The 24,498-nt window shown below is 41.8% G+C and overlaps 1 protein-coding gene across 1 annotated transcript in view; it reads right to left on the bottom strand.

Moving 5' to 3' along the window:
* Nucleotides 1-24,498, bottom strand: part of EIF4G3 (eukaryotic translation initiation factor 4 gamma 3) — a 477,611-nt gene that overhangs the window by 44,408 nt on the left and 408,705 nt on the right. The window contains 4 exon segments of the mRNA XM_053690236.1: nucleotides 7,288-7,413; nucleotides 7,610-7,782; nucleotides 15,968-16,074; nucleotides 17,636-17,856. Coding sequence (XP_053546211.1) covers nucleotides 7,288-7,413; nucleotides 7,610-7,782; nucleotides 15,968-16,074; nucleotides 17,636-17,856 — 627 coding nt within the window.

The raw sequence follows: 24,498 nt of genomic DNA, 5'->3' as shown, positions 1-24,498 counted from the left end.
ATGATGCTTTTAAGCCAAAAAGAAAGAGAGGTAGAAGTTGCTTTTTGACCTCTCCTTTTACCAGAATAGACGACAAACAGAGAAGAAGTTTGTCTGAAGTCTTTCGTAGCTTCTAAGTAGAATTTTAGAGCACGGACTACATCTAAATTGTGTAGCAAACGTTCCTTCTTGAAACTGGATTCGGACACAAAGAAGGTACAACTATCTCCTGATTAATATTTTTGTTGGAAACAACCTTTGGTAGAAAACCAGGCTTAGTACGCAAAACGACCTTATCTGAATGGAACACCAGATAGGGTGGAGTACATTGTAGAGCAGATAACTCAGAAACTCTTCTAGCAGAAGAAATAGCAACCAAAAACAAAACTTTCCAAGATAACAACTTAATATCTACGGAATGTAAAGGTTCAAACGGAACCCCTTGAAGAACTGAAAGAACTAGATTTAAACTCCAGGGAGGAGTCAAAGGTCTGTAAACAAGCTTGATCCGAACCAAAGCCTGAACAAATGCTTGAACATCTGGCACAACTGCCAGTCGTTTGTGCAGTAGGACAGATAAAGCAGAAATCTGTCCCTTTAGAGAACTTGCAGATAATCCTTTATCCAAACCTTCTTGTAGAAAGGAAAGAATCCTAGGAATCTTTATCTTATTCCATGGGAATCCCTTGGATTCACACCAGCAGATATATCTTTTCCATATTTTATGGTAAATCTTTCTAGTTACCGGTTTTCTGGCTTGAACCAGAGTATCTATCACGGAATCTGAAAACCCACGCTTTGATAGAATTAAACGTTCAATCTCCAAGCCGTCAGCTGGAGGGAGACCAGATTTGGATGTTCGAATGGACCCTGAACAAGAAGGTCCTGTCTCAAAGGTAGCTTCCATGGTGGAACCGATGACATATTCACCAGGTCTGCATACCAAGTCCTGCGTGGCCACGCAGGAGCTATCAAGATCACTGAGGCCCTCTCCTGTTTGATCCTGGCTACCAGCCTGGGAATGAGAGGAAACGGTGGAAACACATAAGCTAGGTTGAAGGTCCAAGGCGCTACTAGTGCATCCACTAGAGTCGCCTTGGGATCCCTGGATCTGGACCCGTAGCAAGGAACCTTGAAGTTCTGACGGGACGCCATCAGATCCATATCTGGAATGCCCCATAGTTGCGTCAATTGGGCAAAGATCTCCGGGTGGAGTTCCCACTCCCCCGGATGGAATGTCTGACGACTCAAAAAATCCGCTTCCCAGTTTTCCACACCTGGAATGTGGATCGCAGATAGGTGGCAGGAGTGATTCTCCGCCCATTGTATGATTTTGGTCACTTCTTTCATCGCCAGGGAACTCCTTGTTCCCCCCTGATGATTGAGATACGCAACAGTCGTCATGTTGTCTGATTGGAATCTTATGAATCTGGCCTTTGCTAGCTGAGGCCAAGCCCTGAGAGCATTGAATATCGCTCTTAGTTCCAGAATGTTTATCGGGAGAAGAGACTCTTCCCGAGACCACAGTCCCTGAGCTTTCAGGGATTCCCAGACCGCGCCCCAGCCAAATAGGCTGGCGTCGGTCGTGACGATGACCCACTCTGGACTGCGGAAGCTCATTCCCTGGTTAGCCACCAACGGAGTGAGTCTCTGGTCTTCTGATCTACTTGAATCACTGGAGACAAGTCTGTATAGTCCCCATTCCACTGTTTCAGCATGCACAGTTGTAATGGTCTTAGATGAATTCGCGCAAAAAGAACTATGTCCATTGCTGCAACCATCAATCCTACTACTTCCATGCACTGAGCTACGGAAGGACGAGGAATAGAATGAAGAACTTGACAATCGTTTAGAAGTTTTGACTTTCTGACTTCTGTCAAGAAAATCCTCATTTCTAAGGAATCTATTATTGTTCCCAAGAAGGGAACTCTTGTCGACGGAGACAGGGAACTTTTTTCTATGTTTACCTTCCATCCGTGAGATCTGAGAAAGGCCAGAACGATGTCTGAGTGAGCCTTTTCTGAGATAATCTCTTTCAATTCTGGCCCAAAGAGAGTTTTACCCTTGAAGGGGATATTAAGCAATTTTGTCTTGGATGATACATCCGCTGACCAAGACTTTAGCCAAAGCGCTCTGCGCGCCACAATTGCAAACCCTGAATTTTTCGCCGCTAATCTAGCTATTTGCAAAGCGGCATCTAAAATAAAAGAGTTAGCCAACTTAAGTGCGTGAACTCTGTCCATAACCTCCTCATATGGAGTCTCTCTACTGAGCGACTTTTCTAGTTCCTCGAACCAGAACCACGCTGCTGTAGTGACAGGAACAATGCACAAAATGGGTTGAAGAAGGTAACCTTGCTGTACAAAAATCTTTTTAAGCAAACCCTCCAATTTTTTATCCATAGGATCTTTGAAAGCACAATTATCCTCTATAGGAATAGTAGTGCGCTTGTTTAGAGTAGAAACTGCCCCCTCGACCTTCGGGACTGTCTGCCATAAGTCCTTTCTGGGGTCGACCATAGGAAATAATTTCTTAAATATAGGAGGGGGAACAAAAGGTATGCCGGGCTTCTCCCATTCCTTATTCACTATATCCGCCACCCGCTTGGGTATAGGAAAAGCGTTGGGGTGCACCGGAACCTCTAGAAACTTGTCCATCTTGCATAATTTTTCTGCAATGACCAGGTTGTCACAATCATCCAGAGTAGATAACACCTCCTTAAGCAGTGCGCGGAGATGTTCTAATTTAAATTTAAATGTCACATCATCAGGTTCAGCCTGTTGGGAAATTTTTCCTGAATCTGAAATTTTCCCATCTGACAAAACCTCCCTCATGGCCCCTTCAGATTGGTGTGAGGGTATGACAGAACAATTATCATCAGCGCCCTCCTGCTCTTCAGTGTTTAAAACAGAGCAATCGCGCTTTCTCTGATATGCAGGCATTTTGGATAAAATATTTGCTATGGAATTATCCATTACAACTGTCAATTGTTGCATGGTAATAAGCATTGGCGCGCTAGAAGTACTAGGGGCCTCCTGCGTGGGCAAAACTGGTGTAGACACAGAAGGAGATGATGTAGAACCATGTCTACTCCCTTCATCTGATGAATCATCTTGGGCAACTTCATTATCTGTGACAGTACTGTCCTTACTTTGTTTGGACGCTTTGGCACAATTATCACATAATTTAGAAGGGGGAGACACATTGACTTTCATACATATAGAACCTAGCTTATCTGAAGGCACAGACATGTTAAACAGGCTTAAACTTGTCAGTAAAACACCAAAACCTTTTTAAAACAAAACCGTTACTGTCTCTTTAAATTTTAAACAGAGCACACTTTATTACTGAATATGTGAAAAAATATGAAGGAATTGTTCAAAATTTACCAAAATTTCACCACAGTGTCTTAAAGCATTAAAAGTATTGCACACCAATTTTCAGAGCTTTAACCCTTAAAATAACGAAACCAGAGCCGGTTACAGTTTTAACCCCTCTACAGTCCCAGCTACAGCCTTTGCTGCGACTCTACCAAGCCCAGAGGGGAATACGATACCAAATGACGCCTTCTAGGAACTTTTCCAACTATTTTCAGGTCCTCACACATGCATCTGCATGTCTTGCTCTCAAAAACAACTGCGCAGTAATGGCGCGAAAATGAGGCTCAGCCTACAACTGGGAAGGCCCTTCCTGACTGGAAAAGGTGTCTAACATAGTGCCTGACGTTAAAAAACGTTCCCCAAGTTCATAAGTGTGAAATACCAGCATAAACATGTATAAAATGCCCAAATAAAGCAATCGATTTTGCCCATAAAAGTGTCTACCAGTTTTATAGCCCATATTAAGCCCTTTATTCTGCTTGAGACTAAGAAAATGGCTTACCGGTCCCCATGAGGGGAAATGACAGCCTTCCAGCATTACACAGTCTTGTTAGAAATATGGCTAGTCATACCTTAAGCAGAAAAGTCTGCTAACTGTTTCCCCCAACTGAAGTTACTTCATCTCAACAGTCCTATGTGGAAACAGCAAAGGATTTTAGTTACTGTCTGCTAAAATCATCTTCCTCTCACAAACAGAATTCTTCATCTCTTTCTGTTTCAGAGTAAATAGTACATACCAGCACTATTTTAAAATAACAAACTCTTGATAGTAGAATAAAAAACTACAACTAAACACCACATACTCTTAACCATCTCCGTGGAGATGTTGCCTGTGCAACGGCAAAGAGAATGACTGGGGTGGGCGGAGCCTAGGAGGGACTATATGGCCAGCTTTGCTGGGACTCTTTGCCATTTCCTGTTGGGGAAGAGATATTCCCACAAGTAAGGATGACGCCGTGGACCGGACACACCAATGTTGGAGAAATAAAAATAAACGACACATCTGGGTATTTCAATCAATTATTCATATGAGATTGCCTAGGAGTCACGGAATTAGAATATTAAAGTCCTCTTTGTGGTGTCAGGCATGATTAAAAACTGCAATATAACGGTAATGATAAAAATATGTAAAGCTTTTTTAGTGTAGAGTTAGGAAACTACATCTCACTGGCAGCAGTTTTTCTGCTCTGTATTCCCTGGCTGTCGTAACCTAAGTAGAAGCTGCCACCCCTAATGTGGTTATATCATCCAATAGCCATTAATAATGTTTTAGAAGATGGTGCAGATTAAGGGAGATTCCCATAATTATCTATAAAATGGAAAATTCAAGAACAAGGGGTCATGAGCTCAAGCTAAAGGGTAGTAGATTCAGGAGTAATTTGAGGAAGCTTCTTTACAGAAAGAGTGATTGATTTATGGAATAAACTTCCTCAAGAGGTGGTAGCAACAAACACTGTGGGGGACTTTAAAAATGAATGGGACAAGCATAAGGCTATCCTACGAACTAGATAAGTTTATACTGTTAGGTAAGGTTGGGAAGACTTGCTGGGCCTATGGCTCTTATCTGCCGTCAATATCTATGTTTCTATCTGGTTCTACATGTATTAGTAGTTCTATAAGTCTTGTGCAGCACAGTTTTTGTGCTCAGTAAGTGTTCCGTAACTGGATTACTTAAACAAATACGAAAACCCTTTAGACTGAGCATACAATTTTGAAAAAGATTCCAATTTACTTCTATTATCAAATCTTCTTTGGTCCCATGATATTCTGTGTTGAAGAGATACCCAGGTAGGCATCTGCGGCACTACATGGCAATAAATAGTGCTACCATCTAGTGCTCTTGCAAATGGATAACAAACTGCCGCCATATAGTGCTCTAGACACGTGCATACTCCTGAGCTTATGCCCCTGCTTTTCAACAAAAGATACAAAAAGAACAAGAAAACAAATAATAGAAGTAAATTAGAAAATTGTTTAAAATTGTGTGCTTTATCCAAATCATGAAAGAAACATTGATCATGCAAAATCAATAGCATGATTAAAATATTTTTGAATGGAAAAGGTTAAAGGGACAGTAAACCTAAAAAATAATGTTATATAATTCTGCACATAGTGCAGAATTATATAACATTATATTAGTGCTATCGTTATAAAACCTTATTTCCCCTTTGAATTTTTTTAAAATAGGTCAGTTTTTCAGACTCGCTATCTGCGCTCTACTGAGCGGGTCTGTTTTTATTACACAGCACATCGGGCCAGCTGTATAGTCACAGCCCAGCCGCGCCATAACACTAAGTGCAGCTCGCTCCTGCTGTCAGACAGAGCAGGAGCGAGCTGCACTTAGTGTTATAGCGCGGTCGGGCTGGGCTGTGACTATACAGCTGGCCCGATGCGCTGTGTAATAAAAACAGACCGTCTCAGAAGAGCGCAGATAGCGAGTCTGAAAAACTGACCTATTTTAAAGAAATTCAAAGGGGAAATAAGGTTTTATAACGATAGCACTAATATAATGTTATATAATTCTGCACTATGTGCAGAATTATATAACATTATTTTTTAGGTTTACTGTTCCTTTAAGTTAATAAAAAGCTATTTAAATTAATGAAATTATCAATAAATGCAGATTTGTGTACAGCTAATATTAAAAAAGATCATTTTCTCACCGTCTCCCACACTGGTTGGTGAGCAGCAATACCTTTTCTTTAGAAGCACTGTTTAACAGTGATGTTACTGTGGCCTCATTACTAATCCACAAGGTAAAGGGACAGTTTACCCAAAAATATGTGTTTAAATTGTTTACAGTAACTACTTTACCCTTATTTTGGCATTTGAAATAGCTGATTTACCCTGTGGTATCCCCACCTATACTGAAAGTTTCTATACTTAAAGGGACGTAAAACCCAATTTTTTTCTTCCATGATTTAGATAGAACATAACATTTTAAAAAACTTTATAATTTAATTCTATTATCATATTTTCTTCGTTTTCTTTTGATCCTTATTTGAAAAGCAGACACGTATGCTCAAGAGTGTGCACGTGTCTGCAGCACTATATAGCAGCAGTTTTGTAACAATGTTATGCATTAGCAGGGGCACTAGATGGCAGCACTAATTCCTGTCAAGTAGTGCTTCAGACATGTGCACGCTACCTACCTAGGTATCTCTTTAACAAAGAATAACATGAGAATAAAACATTTTTGACAATAGAGATTGGAAACTTTTTAAAAATTGTATTCTCTATCTGAATCATGAAATATTTTTTTGGGGTTTAATGTCCCTTTAAGTATAGGCTATGGCCAATCAATATAAACACAGTCAGCAGAAGAAATTACACTCCCAGTGGGGTGTAGAAGAGAAGCAATAACATGTTAATTTTCCATTGTTCTCTCTAAGTATTGGGCTTTGGATTACAGAGCGATATAAGATAAGGAAGCATGTGAGTGTACACAAAATGATAAAATAATGAGGTTTTACCTGCAAGCTCAATTCATTTCAATAGGTTGTGGTTTAAAAGCACAAAACCGGCTATTTCATATACACAAATAAATCTAAAAATGTCATTCCTCATACATTTTATACTCGGGCAGCTGGTATAACAAGTCATTGGAAATACATTAAGGGAAACATTTTTTACCGTATACGGTCCCAATTATGTTACCCGCAGTGTCAAGTTGTCATATAATGTCCCTATTTACATTATATCTACTATTGCTTTCTGCAATGTTTCATGCCAGAATGACCTAATACAATAATAAGTTTACAAATCAAGCAGGCAAATGAGTCCGCACACCAATCAGCTGAGTGCATTATGACCACATTTCTGGAGAGGAACGATTTCTCAGGGGGTATAGGAAGATTTCTTTATAGAAAAGCAAATTGTTATCAGGTATCGTATTCCATGCAGTAGCCATATATTTCCCAGTCCTCACGTTATTAGTTCTCTCAAAGAGATTCCTCCTTCTTTTAACATAGGGGTCACAAGTTCGGCCAGGTACAACCAGATGTGTGGAATATCAATTGCCATATCATCTGCCAGGTCTAGCGTCTCAGAGAACCTGTTGGGAAGCAAAGACACAGTCACATGATAAAATGGTAACAAAGCACAGAATCTTGTGAAAGGGATTTTAGTTAGAAAGATGAAATCTGAGAGGCAAATATATACACATGCTTGGCCATATATTCTATACATTAACATGCAAGGTGAAACGTATCGCACAGATGGGCTTCTGCAAGGATCCAGTTGATACCCACCCTTTGAAGAAGTCCAGCTTACTCAGTTTGCCCGATTGTACAAGCTGGTACAGAAGCTGTCCCATATGATCCCTGGTTATCTGACTTCTCTCCAAGGTGGACTCCACACCTACGCGGACGAAAACGGAAAGCAGACCATGGGACCCAAGCTCTTCTACACATTGCATGGCTTCCTGCAGTCATGGGTAAACACAAAAAGTGACACTTGTAAGAGGGATACGTGTGACATTATTCTTCCACATTTTATTTAAGGAAAAACTAAAATGTATGCTTACCTGATACATTTCTTTCTTTCTGGATATGGAGAGTCCACAACGTCATTCAATTACTAGTGGGAATATCACTCCTGGCCAGCAAGCAGGAGGAGGCAAAGAGCACCACAGCAAAGCTGTTAAGTGTCACTCCCCTACCCATAATCCCCAGTCATTCGACCAAAGGGCAATGGAAAAAGAATAAGACAAAGGTGTAGAGGTGCCTGAGGTTTAGTAAAAAATAACTGTTTTAATAAAGGGTGGGGTCGTGGACTCTCCATAATTGGAAAGAAAGATATTTATCAGGTAAGCATAAATGTTGTTTTCTTTCCTAAGATATAGAGTCCACAATGACATTCAATTACTAGTGTGAACCAATACCCAAGCTAAAGGACACAGAATGAACAGGGAGGGAGAACAAGACAGGCAGACCTAAACAGAAGGCACCACCGCTTGAAGAACCTTTCTCCCAAAAGAGGCCTCAGTCAAGGCAAAAGTATCAAATTTGTAAAAATTATGCAGAGAGGACCAAGTTGTAGCCTTGCAAAGGTGTTCCACAGAAGCTTCATCTTTGAAACTCCAAGAAGAGGAGACAGCCCAAGGGGAATGAGCTGTAATTCTCTCAGGAGGCGGCTGTCCAGCAGTCTCATAAGCAAAACAAATCATACTTCTTAACCAGAGGGAAAGAGAAGTAGAAGTAGCCATCTCACTACGATTTTCTGAAAAACAAACAAACAGGGCAGAAGACTGGCAAAAATCCTTAGTCGAATGTAGGTAAAATTTTAGAGCATGCACAACATCCAACATTCTTTATGAAAAGAAGGATTGGGACAGAGAGAAGGAACAACAATTTTCTGATTAATATTTCTATCCGAAACCACTTTAGGAAGAAACCACAATTTAGTATGAAGAACCGCCTTATCCGCATGAAAGATAAGGTAAGACAAATCACACTACAAAGCCGAGAGTTCTGAAACTCTCCGAGCAGAAGAGATAGCAATAAGAAACAAAACCTTTCAAGACAGCAACTTAATATCTATGGAATGCATTGGCTCAAACGGAGCCTGCTGCAAAACTTTAAGAACAAGATTAAGGCTCCAAGGAGGAGCAACAGGTTTAAACACAGGCCTAATTCTGACCAGGGCCTGACAAAAAGATTGAACATCTGGCCCATCCGCCAGACGCTTGTGTAACAAAATAGATAATGCAGAAATCTGACTTTTCAGAGAACTCGCTGACAACCCTTTCTCCAGACCTTCCTGGAGAAAAGACATCATTCTAGGAATCCTGACCTTACTCCAAGAGTAGCCCTTAGATTCACACTAATAAAAGGTATTTATGCCATACCTTATGATAAATTTTTCGAGTAACAGGCTTGCGAGCCTGGATCATGGTCTCAATGACCGACTCAGAAAATCCACGCTTAGACAGAACTAAGGGTTCAATCTCCAAGCAGTCAGCTTCAGAGAAATGAGATTTGAGATAGAAGGTCCTTCCTCGGAGGTAACCTCCAAGGCGGCCGAGAACACATCTTCCCTAGGTCTGCATACCAGATCCTGCGAGACCATGCAGGAGCTATTTGAATTACCAATGCTCTCTCTTGTTTGATACGAGCAATAACTCGTGAAAGGAGCACAAACAGAGGAAACAGGTATGCTAGACTGAAAGCCCAAGGAACCGCCAGAGCATCTATCAGAGTGGCCTGAGGATCTCTTGACTTGGAAGCTTGGCGTTCTGCCAAGACGCCATCAGATCCAACTCCGGCACCCTCCATTTGAGGGTTAACCTGGAGAACACCTCAGGATGAAGAGCCCACTCCCCGGGATGAAATTCTGTCTGCTCAGGAAATCCGCTTTCCAGTTGTCCACTCCAGGAATGTGGATGGCAGATAGACAACAATTGTGAGCTTCCTCCTACTGAATAATTGGTGCCACCTCCTTCATGGCTAAGAAACTCAGTTTCTGAAACCTGATAAACCGGGCTTAGGACAAATGAGGCCAAGCCATCAGAGCACTAAAAATTGCTCTCAACTCCAAGATGTTTATGGATAGAGCAGACTCCTCCCGATTCCATAGTCACTGCGTCTTTAACGAGTTCCAGACTGCTCCTCAGCCTAGCAGGCTTGCATCCGTGGTCACAATCACCCAGGAAAGTCTCCGGAAGCATGTGCCCTGAGACAGATGGTCCTGAGAAAGCCACCACGGGAGAGAGTCTTTTGTCGACTGGTTTAGATCTATCCTCTGAGATAGATCTGAATGGTCTCCGTTCCATTGTCTGAACATGCACAATTGCAGAGCTCTTAAATGGAATCAAGCAAAGGGAATGATGTCCATGGAAGCGACCATCAGACCAATTACCTCCATACATTGAGCCACTGATGGCCGAACAGTAGACTGAAGAGAGAAGCAAGAGGAGAGAATTTGGGATTTTCTGACCTCCGTCAAAAAAATGTTCATAGATAGGGAATCTATTATGGTCCCTAATAAAACCACCCTTGTAGCTGGAACAAGGGAACTCTTTTCCAGATTCACTTTCCAACCGTGGGAACGCAGAAAAGACAACAAGACCTTTGTATGAGAGTTTGCTTGTTGAAAAGATGGCGCCTGAACCAATATGTCGTCCAGGTATGGCGCCACTGCAATTCCCCGAGACCTGATCACTGCCAAAAGAGCCCCCAGAACCTTTGAGAAAATTCTGGGAGCTGTGGCAAGGCCAAACGGAAGAGCCACAAACTGAAAGTGTTTGTCTAGAAAGGCGAATGTCAGGAATTTGTGATTATCCCTGTGGATGGGAACATGAAGATACACGTCCTTCAGGTCTATGGTCTTCATGAACTGACCCTCTTGGACCAAAGGAAGAATGGAACGAATGGTTTGCATTTTGAAGGATGGTACCCTGAGAAACTTGTTGAGGCACTTTAGGTCGAAAATGGGTCGAAAAGTTCCCTCTTTTTTGGGACCCAAAAACAGATTTGAATAGAATCCTAGACCCTGTTCCCTTACTGGAACTATCACTCCCAGGGAGGAAAGGTCCTGAACGCAGTTCAAGAATGCCTCCTTTTTTTACCTGGTCTGCAGATAATCTTGAGAGGTGGAATCTGCCTCTGGGAGGGAAAGTTTTGAATTCTATTTTGTAACCCTGAGATACTATGTCCACAGCCCAAGGATCTGGGACATCTCGTCTCCATGCTTGACAATAAAGGGAAAATCTTCCCCCCACTTGATCCGAACCCGGACCGGGGGCCGACCCTTCATGCTGACTTAGATTCAGCTGAGGGTTATCCTTGATTGCTTCCCCTTATTCCAAGACTGATTGGGCTTCCAAGAAGACTTGGACTGCTCCTGCTTGGAAGAGGAAGACTTTTGACCTTTGAAGTTATGAAACTAACTAAAAATTACTTTGACGTTCTTTGAGTCTGTTCTTCTTGTCTTGCGGTAGAAAAGACCCTTTTCCACCCGTAATATCAGAAAAATGTTTCTGCCAGACCAGGTCCGAACAAGGTCTTCCCCTTGTAAGGAAGCGCCACCATCAGCTGACCAAGATTTTAGCCTAAATGCCCTGCGAGCTAGGACAGTGAAACCAGACATCTTGGCTCCCAGTCTAATAACTTACACATTAGCATCAGAAATAAAGGAATTGGCTAGTTTGAGAGCCTTAATCCTATCTTGTATCTCCTCCAACGGAGTCTCTACTAAAATTGATTCAGACAAGGCGTTGCACCAATAAGATGCCGCACTTGCTACTGTGGCAATAAAAACTGCAGGTTGCCATTGAAGACCTCGATGAACATACATCTTCTTCAAATAAGCTTCCAGCTTTTTTTCCATGCAATCCTTAAATGAGCAATTATCCTCTATAGGGATCGTAGTTCTCTTAGCCAGAGTAGAAATAGCCCCTTCTACTTTAGGCACCGTGCGCAAGAATCTTTAATGGAGTCAGCAACAGGAAACATCTTTTTAAATATGAGAGACGGGGAGAAAGGAATCCCTGGCTTCTCCCATTCTTGTGAAATAATCTCCGTCACACTGTCTGGGACAGAAAAAACTTCTACAGAGGAACGAACATCATAGTATTTATTAAGTTTACTAGACTTCTTAGGGTTGACGACAGAAGTATCAGAGTCGTCCAAAGTAGCCAAAACCTCCTTTAACAGTACACAAAGGTGTGCAAGCTTAAATCTGAAGTTTACTTCTTCAGTATCAGATGAAGGTATAATACTGTCCGAATCTGAGATTTCACCCTCAGAAGCTACCCGCGTATCCTCCTCATCAGACTTATGAGGGAGGGCAACCTGTGTAGCAGTAGGTGGAGCAGAAACCTTTCTATCTGTATGTCTAATTTTCCTCTTGCCTTTTCCCAGCATTGGAAAAGCAGATAATGCCGCAGATACAGCAGAAGATACATGTGCAGCAAAATCTGCAGGCAAATAAACTCCTCCAGGAGGCTGAGAGGAACTGCAGGGCACTGTATGTGACGGCAAAGAGCCTTGGGACGTTTGAGGAGAAAGCTTGGGCATTGCCTGAACAGCATCATCCTGAGAAACATTGGGCTCAGATGGCAACAATTTATCTTTAAATTGAAGTGTTCTTGCTAAGCATGCAGCACAGAATTTCATAGGCAAAACAATTTGTGCCTCTAGGCATAACAAGCATTTATCAAAAAACAGTGTCTTTGTCCATGTTACTAAATACAAAATTACCCAAATTGTAGAATTTTTTTTAAATACACGGTCACTAAAAAAATTTAATACCACAATTTGGCTGCCAGAAGTCTCTAAAACGATCATATAGTAGATAGACACTGAAGAGACTGAAATTCAATGACGCCGCTCCGCGAATATCCGACGACGGAGAGAAGTCACATGACCGACAGAGAGAGGAAACTACGCAGCAAGTAAAAGGCATGCTTTCCCTCTGCCTACAACATACAATGCAAGCAGCTGCAGCTGGTTTCAAACTCAAGCAGTTTGTTAGCCTGTTCTAGCTAAGCAAGCAAGCAAGCAACTGCCAAATTTTAAGTTTATACATAAATCCCTGTATAAAACATAAGCCACACACATACTAATAAAGTATTTCAACAAAATTAGCCCAAAGAGGAAAAACGTCCCAATAAAGGGAAGATTAACACCTAGTCTCAACATACATAATGTGCCTGCCCACTCCCAAAGAAAATCTTGTATAAAGGACAAAATTTCCCATGTACTGCATATCACATTCTTCTGAAGTGCAAGTCTCCAAGACCTAGAAGACAAAAGCACTTACCTGCAGTCTAGCTGTCCGTCAGGAAGACAGCTCACAAGCCGTGAAAGGCCACATACTCCTTACAGAGATCTGTAGAAAAAGAAAGAACAGAGTAATCAACTCTGGATTTCTGTACCATGGGCAGTAATGTGTTAGGAAACAAAGCAAGGACTACCTCACAACTTCCTAACTGCTTAAAAGCCACCACTACTCTACTGAAGAGATTGACGTGGACTCAGCTAAACCCAAATCCTTGCTTGCAGGGAAGAGTACCCGAAAAAGGAAGTAATTTCTTCAGACACCAAACATCACCTCCTCCACTGACAGAGGCAAAGAGAATGACTGGGGATTATGGGTAAGGGAGTGACACTTAACAGCTTTGTTGTGGTGCTCTTTGCCTCCTCCTGCTGGCCAGGATATTCCCACTAGTAATTGAATGACGTTGTGGACTCTCCATATCTTAGGAAAGAAACTAATATTTTAGCTTTTTATATAGGGGGTGCATACATTAATGACATAGCAATCGATACACAAAGAGTTTAGAACTGGTTTGTGAGAGCTCCCAATCTAGAAAGGCTTGTGCAGACCAAGAGAAGAAGATACCTGGCTTTGAATGGGATATTTTGGCATTTTCTTCATAGAGAAAAAATAACGGCTACTGGCGAACCTTTTCTGCACATTTAAAAGTGACAGAACCCAAACGATGTTACTAAGTGATAGAGCACAGACAAATATTACTATCAGGTTATGTTCACCTACTTGGAAAGGCAGAAACTTAGCAAAAGTAAAATGTCTTAAGATTCTTTTTGGTTGCTCACAAATAAAGGTCCAGAAATCCTGGTCTATTTGCTATACTTGAGGGCTAGTGTTGCCTCCATATGAAGACCTATATATACACTTTGTTAACAGATACCGGACTATGCATGTAGGTCAGATGAAGATCTGGTTCACTTTACACTACCCATCTCTATGTATCACATTAATGTCTTTTGTCCATCAGAAGAGCTGGGAAACATGGTTAGCTTCATATGTAAAGTCTTCAAAACAGCATTTTTTTAAGAGAAAAGAACAATGCTGACATTTTAACAAATAAGCTCTTTTGATACTTTTGCCACCTACTGAGTATTGTTGCTTTGGAGCTGTTTTATTCATTGGCGATTTGAGTAGACTGCATAGTGGGAAGAAGCTTTTATCCAGAACAGAGGATGCGTTGCATCCTGCAATTAACATAAAATCCCACAATCAATGTAAGGAGGAGAAACGCAATTAAATCCAGGTAACTGTTAAAAGCACATTTGGAATGTTTCAGCAGAGCATAAATGCAGCCACCGTAGAAGACCTACACCTACTGCAGCAAGATTGGAGATAAGCACTGATTGGAGCTCAAAATGCAGCAGTGTAGTGTAAGGTAGAGCGCTCAGACGGCGGCAGTACAGGCAGTGTCCCCACATATAATGTGCAAATGATCTTAGCAGGCAGCAGTGTAGTGTAAGGTAGAGCGCTCAGATGGCGGCAGTACAGGCAGTGTCCCCACATATAACGTGCAACTGATCTTAGCAGGCAGCAGTGTAGTGTAAGGTAGAGCGCTCAGACGGCGGCAGTACAGGCAGTGTCCCCACATATAATGTGCAACTGATCTTAGCAGGCAGCAGTGTAGTGTAAGGTAGAGCGCTCAGACGGTGGCAGTACAGGCAGTGTCCCCACATATAATGTGCAAATGATCTTAGCAGGCAGCAGTGTAGTGTAAGGTAGAGTGCTCAGACGGCAGTACAGGCAATGTCCCCACAGATAGTGTGCAACAGCAAGTGATCTTAGCAGGCAGCAGTGCCACATACCTCCCATACCCCCACAGCAGCAGTGGCACCTATGCCTCAATGTATAGCACGGAGCTCAGAAAACAACAATGGTGTATGTACCCCTGAAATTAGAGCTCCACAGACACCTGTGCTCCTACTCAGGAACTAGAGAAATGCTGTAATCTAGCGAAGCTTTTTTGTACTAAACAGAAAGTATGCTCCTGGGGCCGACGTTCACCGTCGCCATTCAATAGTGCATACAATGGCCATAGTTGCTGCCCTTCACAGCATATTTACCTATTTGTTTTTATTCATGCCAGTGACCAAAATATCAGTGCAGTGCAAAGAGAGGACATATATAGTTAGCACGTCCCTAAAGTTTCTTCTGCTTTATCACTATGCACAAAACGTGACTGATGTACTGAGATCTTGGTCATTGTCACATAGTATGTCTGATAGGAATGTTAATGTCTGGATCACAAGGAGGAAAACTATAAGAGTGTATGGACAATAACTAAAAAGGACCAACATGTAGCACAGCATAAAGAAGAAATATTTTTCCTTGTGTGTAAGGAATTAACAAATGTCTGAATATAAGGCAACTAGAAAAAACACAAAAAAGCATAATAAAGAGTCAGCAATATAGTGGAGAACTCTAGGGTGGATCACGTTAGCTGTGAAGGATTCAGTTCAGTATGTTTGGGTAGCTTAGTGTCAGATATTTCCTATAATCTGACATTTTAAATCTAATCAGTCACCTGCATTTCATACATATGGAAAATTGGGGTCAGAGCTAGGTTGGGATCGAGGCTGATAGACTAAAAAGTACAACATTAATATGAGCGTTCCAAGTAACAAAAGGACCATGACACTATGCCTCACTTAGATCAAGGATAAAACCAAAGACACTATACGCATGACCTCAGAACATAATTCTAAGTCAGTGTGGAAATCCTTCACAAAGCCTGAGAAGCAAATCTATATCATTAAATTATACACATCATCTTGTTAAACACTTTTTTATGAAGATCAGTGTAGCAGAACGTCATTGACAAGAGGTGACACCCTCACCTTATAATCATTAATATGCAAGAACTCGTCTATGACCGCCTTTGACTTCCTTTCCATCTCCTCTTCTGACAGCGATGACTTCTCTAGCTCAGGAGTCTCAGACTTGGCTGTTTAGAGGACAGGTGCCAGCAAAGGTTACAGAAAGAAAAGAGAATGAGAGCAATTTGGGGAACAATAAAGATCTCATGCTTTTATATTTGTACACAAACTAGTCTACACATATATTTGTCTGTTTTATAGCAAGTGACCTGTTGTACCTCAAGTAATTTTATTTATTTGTTCATATAAACAAAAACAAGACAAGCTTTTAAATTACTAAAGGGTGTTTAATGCACCTTTCAGAAGGAGGACATTTTAACTTCACCATATAGTGTGCCTAGGAGCATGATGGGAGATGATGCTGGGAAACTGCAGGGGTTACAAACATTGGATATCCTCAAATAGAAATTAAACTCAGAACTTGTGAGTACGGAATTACTGTCTGTCACAACAGAATACAAGAGAAAAGGAGATCATAATAAAAAAAACAAAAAAAGTACTTATGGTGGAAAAGGGGTCACAATTACAATGGTAATGCCAAGCCTGCCTCAATCATAACAGCACTTAAGAGTTAGGGTTACAATTGCAATGGGTCTCATCCCATTCTGGCATTTAAAAGGGACATGGAACCCAAAAATGTGTTTTTCATGATTCAGTTGGACCATACAATTTTAAACACCTTTTCAATTTACTTCAATTATCTAATTTGCGTAGTTCTCTTAACAACCTTTGTTGAAAGCCATGCCTAGGTAGGCTCAGGAACTAGATGCTGATTCATATAAATGGTTACTGATGTGTTCAGCTACCTCCCTTAGTGCACTGCTGCTCTTTCAACAAAGAATACCAAGAGAATGCCAACAGAATGAAGCAAAATTGATAATAAAAAAATTGGAAAGTGGTTTAAAAATATATGCCATCTCTGAATCATGAAAGACAAATGTTGGGTTTCACATGCCTTTAAAGAAATTAAAAGGCCATTATAGTGGACCCTCGTGTGACTACTGCTACCGATTGTGTCACTGGTTAGTCAGTACTTCAACTACGAGTTTAACCCCTTTGTGGAGAATTTTTTTCTACTATAATGGGCTAAACCTACCATAACCCTATGTGCAACTTTCACCGTTGATATTTGAAAAGTATACAGAAAGGTACAGTGTAGGTTTATTAACAATTATTGCATAAATATAACCTGAGGGTACCGACAACTTTGTTCCCAACAATTTGATTCAGTTGTAAGTACTATAAGGACTTTATTTTTACACAGAGTACCACTCTCTGCCTACCTCCATAATATGAGGCAAAGAACTACTGAGAGGGTAGGGGTAGTGGGAGGGACATTTTAATGTTCTGTTTGGGCTGTCTTTGCCTCCTCCTGGTGGCCAGGTGAAGTATTTCCCATAGGTTATTAATGTTTTCGTGGACCCTCACTGCCATTAGAAAAGCATCAATTCTTCAATGGGAGTTTTGATGACTAATTAGGAACCAACACAAAGTGAACAGGAGATCTTAAAAGATTAAACTTTAAAGGACTTTTTTTGCCCTCAAGTACTGTTATATATATAATTATCTGTTCACAGATTTCTAAAGTTTTAATTGCATTGTTATATTTCATTACTGCTGATGTCTCACCAGGTTCTTTGACTTTGCGCTCAAGCCCAGTGTTCTTTTCCATTTCTGTGTTTGCCATCAGATGTTTCACGGTCTGCAGCGTCTCCCTGCGCAGTTCTTCCTGATTGTCAATTAGCTCTTTGCCACTGCTGCCTCTCAGGAACGAGCCGGGTCGCACAGCAGGAGGACCCGTAGAAGGTGCTGTAGGTTTATCATTCTTCTCACGCCCTGTGCTTCCATGACTAGTGGTTAGCAAACAAAATGATCCCTTACTAATAGGTCACAATAGCAAACACATCAAATGGAGATTTGGGAAAACAGGTCCCTGGTTATAAATATGATGTCAAGGATTCATTTAAAGGACCATGAAAGGCAGTATAAATGTCCACAAAACAATGTGTATCCCATATAGTTAGTGTGTGAAGGATTTTAATTAACCTACCTTATTATGCAAGCAAAGTTCCATATTGAGTACATTTTTAATCTGTTTATGCTGTCTTTTGTTCAAAGACAGCCCTCCTTTTGTGCGTGCCTCCTTATTTTGAATGCATCCAATCACGGAGCAATTACTAATAAGCAATTTAAATATTAATATCAGTATTGCGCGCTCCCATACGCATGCGCATTAAACCCAGCAGTTGTACGCAAGCTCATTTGATGTAAATAGGTGCCGATTAGCAAAAATCTAGGTTGTACACGCACCGAGCAATATGAGAAAGTAACGCTGACACCGGCAACTGTGACGTCTGAAAATCAACATTGCACATGCGCACTGCCGATATTGCCTATCCCGATAGATGGTGGTCATAGGAGTGCATAATTAGCAAAAACTAAATTTATGCTTACCTGATAAATTTCTTTCCGTACATGGAGAGTCCACAACGTCATTCCAATTACTAGTGGGATATTCACTCCTGGCCAGCAGGAGGAGGCATAGAACACCCCAGCAGAGCTGTTAAGTGTCACTTCCCCATAACCCCCAGTCATACGGCCGAAAGGAAATGGAAAAGATGATAACACAAAGTTGTAGAGGTGCCTAAGTGTAACAAAAAAATACTGTCTTAATTAAGGGTGAGGTCGTGGACTCTCCATAAACGGAAATAAATTTATCAAGTAAACATAAATTTTGTTTTCTTTCCTATGACACAACGTCATTTCAATTACTAGTGGGATACAATACCCAAGCTAGAGGACACGGAATGAACAGGGAGGGAGAACAAGACAGGCAGACCTAAACACAAGGCACCACCGCTTGAAGAACCTTTCTCCCAAAAGAAGCCTCATCCGAGGAAAAAGTATCAAATTTGTAGAATTTGGAAAAACTATGCAGAGAGAACCTTTTTGCCGCCTTGCAAATCTGTTCCACAGAAGCTTCATTTTGAAAACCCGAAAAGAAGAGTTGAATGAGCTGTAATTCTCTCAGGAGGCTGCTGACCAGCAGTCTCATAAGCAAAACTAATCATACTTTTTAACCAGAGGGAAAGAGAAGTAGAAGTGGCCTTCTGACCCTTACGCTTTCCTGAGAAACAAACAAACAGGGCAGAAGACTGAGGAAAATCTTTAGTAGCCTGTAGGTAAAATTTTAGAGCATGCACAACATCCAAGTTATGCAAAAGACGTTCCTTATAAGGAGGAGGATTAGGACAAAAAGAAGGAACAACAAATTCCTGATTAATGTTTTGAACCGAAACCACCTTAGGGACAAACCCCAATTTAGTCGGAAGGACCACCTTATACGAATGAGAAATAAGGTAAGGGGAATCACACTGCAGAGCCGAGAGTTCAGAAACTCTGCGGGCAGAGGAAATAGCAATAAGGAACAAAACTTTTCAAGATAACTTAATATCTACAGGGAGTGCAGAATTATTAGGCAAGTTGTATTTTTGAGGATTAATTTTATTATTGAACAACAACCATGTTCTCAATGAACCCAAAAAACTCATTAATATCAAAGCTGAATAGTTTTGGAAGTAGTTTTTAGTTATAGCTATTTTAGGGGGATATCTGTGTGTGCAGGTGACTATTACTGTGCATAATTATTAGGCAACTTAACAAAAAACAAATATATCCCCATTTCAATTATTTATTTTTACCAGTGAAACCAATATAACATCTCAACATTCACAAATATACATTTCTGACATTCAAAAACAAAACAAAAACAAATCAGTGACCAATATAGCCACCTTTCTTTGCAAGGACACTCAAAAGCCTGCCATCCATGGATTCTGTCAGTGTTTTGATCTGTTCACCATCAACATTGCGTGCAGCAGCAACCACAGCCTCCCAGACACTGTTCAGAGAGGTGTACTGTTTTCCCTCCTTGTAAATCTCACATTTGATGATGGACCACAGGTTCTCAATGGGGTTCAGATCAGGTGAACAAGGAGGCCATGTCATTAGATTTTCTTCTTTTATACCCTTTCTTGCCAGCCACGCTGTGGAGTACTTGGACGCGTGTGATGGAGCATTGTCCTGCATGAAAATCATGTTTTTCTTGAAGGATGTAGACTTCTTCCTGTACCACTGCTTGAAGAAGGTGTCTTCCAGAAACTGGCAGTAGGACTGGGAGTTGAGCTTGACTCCATCCTCAACCCGAAAAGGCCCCACAAGCTCATCTTTGATGATACCAGCCCAAACCAGTACTCCACCTCCACCTTGCTGGCGTCTGAGTCGGACTGGAGCTCTCTGCCCTTTACCAATCCAGCCACGGGTCCATCCATATGGCCCATCAAGACTCACTCTCATTTCATCAGTCCATAAAACCTTAGAAAAATCAGTCTTGAGATATTTCTTGGCCCAGTCTTGACGTTTCAGCTTGTGTGTCTTGTTCAGTGGTGGTCGTCTTTCAGCCTTTCTTACCTTGGCCATGTCTCTGAGTATTGCACACCTTGTGCTTTTGGGCACTCCAGTGATGTTGCAGCTCTGAAATATGGCCAAACTGGTGGCAAGTGGCATCTTGGCAGCTGCACGCTTGACTTTTCTCAGTTCATGGGCAGTTATTTTGCGCCTTGGTTTTTCCACACGCTTCTTGCTACCCTGTTGACTATTTTGAATGAAACGCTTGATTGTTCGATGATCACGCTTCAGAAGCTTTGCAATTTTAAGAGTGCTGCATCCCTCTGCAAGATATCTCACTATTTTTGACTTTTCTGAGCCTGTCAAGTCCTTCTTTTGACCCATTTTGCCAAAGGAAAGGAAGTTGCCTAATAATTATGCACACCTGATATAGGGTGTTGATGTCATTAGACCACACCCCTTCTCATTACAGAGATGCACATCACCTAATATGCTTAATTGGTAGTAGGCTTTCGAGCCTATACAGCTTGGAGTAAGACAACATGCATAAAGAGGATGATGTGGTCAAAATACTCATTTGCCTAATAATTCTGCACTCCCTGTATAGAATGCATTGGCTCAAACAGAGCCTGCTGCAAAACTTTAAGAACAAGGTACAAGCTCCAAGGAGGAGCAACAGGTTTAAACACAGCCTTGATTCTGACCAGGGCCTGACACAAAGATTGAACATCTGGCACATTCACCAGACGTTTATGTAAAAGAATAGACAGTGCAGAAATCTGACCCGTCAGAGAACTGACTGACAAATCCTTCTCCAGACCTTCCTGGAGAAAAGACAAAATACTAGGAATCCTGACCCTATTCCAAGAGAAGCCCTTCGATTCACACCAATATAGGTATTTACGCCATACCTTATGGTAAATTTTACGAGTAACCAGTTTGCGAGCCTGAAGCATAGTATCAATGACTGACTCGGAAAATCCACGCTTAGTCAAAACTAAGCGTTCAATCTCCAAGCAGTCAGCTTCAGAGAAACTAGATTTGGATAGAGGAAAGGACCCTGAGTTAGAAGGTCCTTCCTCAGAGGTAACCTCCAAGGTATAAAAGATGACATCTACACCAGATCTGCAAACCAGATCCTGCGATGCCATGTAGAAGCTATTAGAATTACTGATGCTCTTTCCTGCTTGATTTGAGCAATGACTCGTGGAAGGAGAGCAACAGGAGAAAACAAGTTTGCTAGACAGAAATCCCAAGGAACCGCCAGAGCGTCTATCAGGGCGGCCTAAGGATCTCTTGACCTTGAACCGTACCTTGGAAGCTCGGCATTCAGACGAGGCGCCATCAGATCTAACTCCGGCACCCCCACTTGAGGGTTAACCTGGTGAACAGCTCCGGATGGAGAGCCCACTTCCCGGGATGAAAGGTTTGTCAGCTCAGAAAATCCGTCTCCCAGTTGTCTACTCCTGGAATGTAGATGGCAGATAGGAGACAATTGTGAGCTTCCGCCCACTGAATAATGCAAGTCACCTCCTTCATGGCCAAGGAATTGCGAGTTCCTCCCTAGTGGTTGATGTAAGCCACTGAGGTGGTGATGTCCAACTGAAATCTGATAAACAGGGCTAAAAAGACAACTGAGGCCAGGCTATCAAGGCATTGAAGATCACTCTCAACTCTAAGATGTTTATGGGGAGAGAGGACTCCTCTTAAGTCCACAGGCCCTGAGCTTTTAACGAGCCCCAGACTGCTCCCCAGCCTAACAGGCTGGCATCTGTGGTCACAATCACCCAGTAGGATCTCCGGAAGCATGCGCCCTGAGACAGATGATCCTGAGAAATCCACCACGAGTCTCTTGTTAGAGGATCCAGATCTATCCTCTGAGATAGATATGAATGATCCCCGTTCCACTGACTGAGCATGCATGGATGAACAGTAGACTGGAGAGAGAGACATGAAGTGAGAAGTTTGGATTTTCTGACATCCGTCAGAAAAATCAAAATGGATAGGGAATCTATGATGGTCCCTAAGAAACACTAAAAATTCTGGGAGCTGTGGCAAAGCCAAACGGAAGAGCAACAAATTGAAAGTGCTTCTCTGGAAAAGTGAATCTCAGGAACTGGTGATGATCCATGTGAATGGGAACATGAATATATGCGTCCTTCAGGCCTATGGTTGCCATGAACTGGCAGTCTTGTACCAAAGGAAGAATGGAACAAATGGTTTCCATCTTGAAGGACGGTACCCTGAGAAATTTTTGAGACCTTTTAGGTCTCAAATGGGACGAAAAGTTCCCTCTTTTTTGGGAACCACAACAGATATGAATAGAATCCTTGACCCTGTTCCCTTACGGAACTGGAACAATCACTAACAGGGAGGAAAGGTCCTGAACGCAGCTTAAGAAGGTCTCTCTTTTTACTTGGTCTGTGGATAATCTTGAGAGGATGAATCTGCCCTTGGGAGGACAAGTCTTGAATCCTATTTTGTAACCCTGAGATACTATGACCACAGCCCAAGGATCTGGGACATTGCATATCCAAGCTTGACGAAAAAAGGAAAGTCTGCCCCCCACTTGATCCAATACCAGACCGGGTCGGACTCTTCATGCTGATTAAGGGTCAGATGAAGGCTTCTTTGACTGCTTCTCCTTATTCCAAGGCTGACTGGATCTCCAAGAGGACTTGGACTGCTCCGGCTTGGAGGAGGAAGAGGTAGACTTTTGTCCTTTGAAGTTACAAAAGGAACGAAAATTAGAATTTTGGCGCCCCTTAGGTATATTTTTCTTGTCCTTTGGTAGAAAAGACCCCTTTCCACCGGTAATTTCAGAAATTATCTCCGCCAGACCAGGACCAAAAAAGGTCTTACCCTTGTAAGGTAATGACAGGAGCTTGGACTTGGATGTAACATCAGCTGACCAAGATTTTAGCCACAGACCCCTTCGAGCTAAAACAGCTAAGCCAGACATCTTGGCTCCCCAGTCCAATGACTTGCATGTGGACATCAGAGATAAAGAGAATTGGCTAGCTTGAGAGCCTTGATCCTATCTTGGATCTCCTCTAATGAAGTCTCCTCTAAAATCAGCTCAGACAAAGCAACACACCAATAAGATGCTGCGCTTGCTACCGTAGCAATACAAACAGCAGGTTGCCATTGTAATCCCTGATGAATATACATTTTCTTTAAATAAGCCTCCAGCTTTTTATCCATGGGATCCTTAAAAGAACAGCTATCCTCTATAGGAATCGTGGTTCTCTTGGCCAGAATAGAAATAGCTCCTTTTACCTTAGGCACAGTGCGCCATGAGTCCCGAATGGAGTCAGCAACAGGAAACATTTTTAAAGAAACATTTTTAAAAATAGGAGAAGGGGAAAATGGTATCAGTGGTTTATCCCATTCCTGTGAAATGATCTCCGACACATGGTCTGGAACAGGAAATATTTCCACGGAAGATGGATCATAGTATTTATTAAGCTTAGACTTTTTAGGGTTGACAGCTACAGAAAAGTCAGTCTCGTCCAAAGTAGCCAGTACCTCCTTTAGAAGTAAACGAAGTTGTTCAAGCTTAAATCTGAAATTTACTTCTTCAGAATCAGAGGATTTACACTGTCAGAATCTGAGATCTCACCCTCAGAAGCTACCAAGGTATCCTCCTCATCCGACTTATGAGGGAAGTCAACCATGGCAGAAGATGATGGACCAGATACCTTACTAGCAGAAATATGCTTAGATTTCCTCTTGCGCTTACCCACAATGGGAAAAGCAGATAAGGCCGCAGACACCACAGAAGATATATGTGCAGCAAAATCTACAGGCAAATACAATCCTCCAGGAGGCTGAGAGGAACCGCAGGGCACTGTATGTAAAAACCATTGAGGCTTGGGACGCTTGAGGAGAAAGCTGTGGTATATCCTGAACAGCATTATCCTGATAGACAGTAGGCTCAGAAGGGAGTGATTTATCTTTAAGTTTTAGAGTTCTAGCTAAACATGAGGAACAAAATTGCATAGGTAAAACAATTTGGGCCTCTAAACATAATAAACATTTATCAAATGAAATAGACTCCTGTTCCGTGTCCATGGCTAAAATAT

The sequence above is a fragment of the Bombina bombina genome, chromosome 8, assembly GCF_027579735.1.
Source record: "Bombina bombina isolate aBomBom1 chromosome 8, aBomBom1.pri, whole genome shotgun sequence".
In the NCBI taxonomy this organism is placed as follows: Eukaryota; Metazoa; Chordata; class Amphibia; order Anura; family Bombinatoridae; genus Bombina; species Bombina bombina.
Note: the sequence above shows the minus strand (reverse complement) of the source record. Positions and strands in the feature narration are given on the sequence as shown.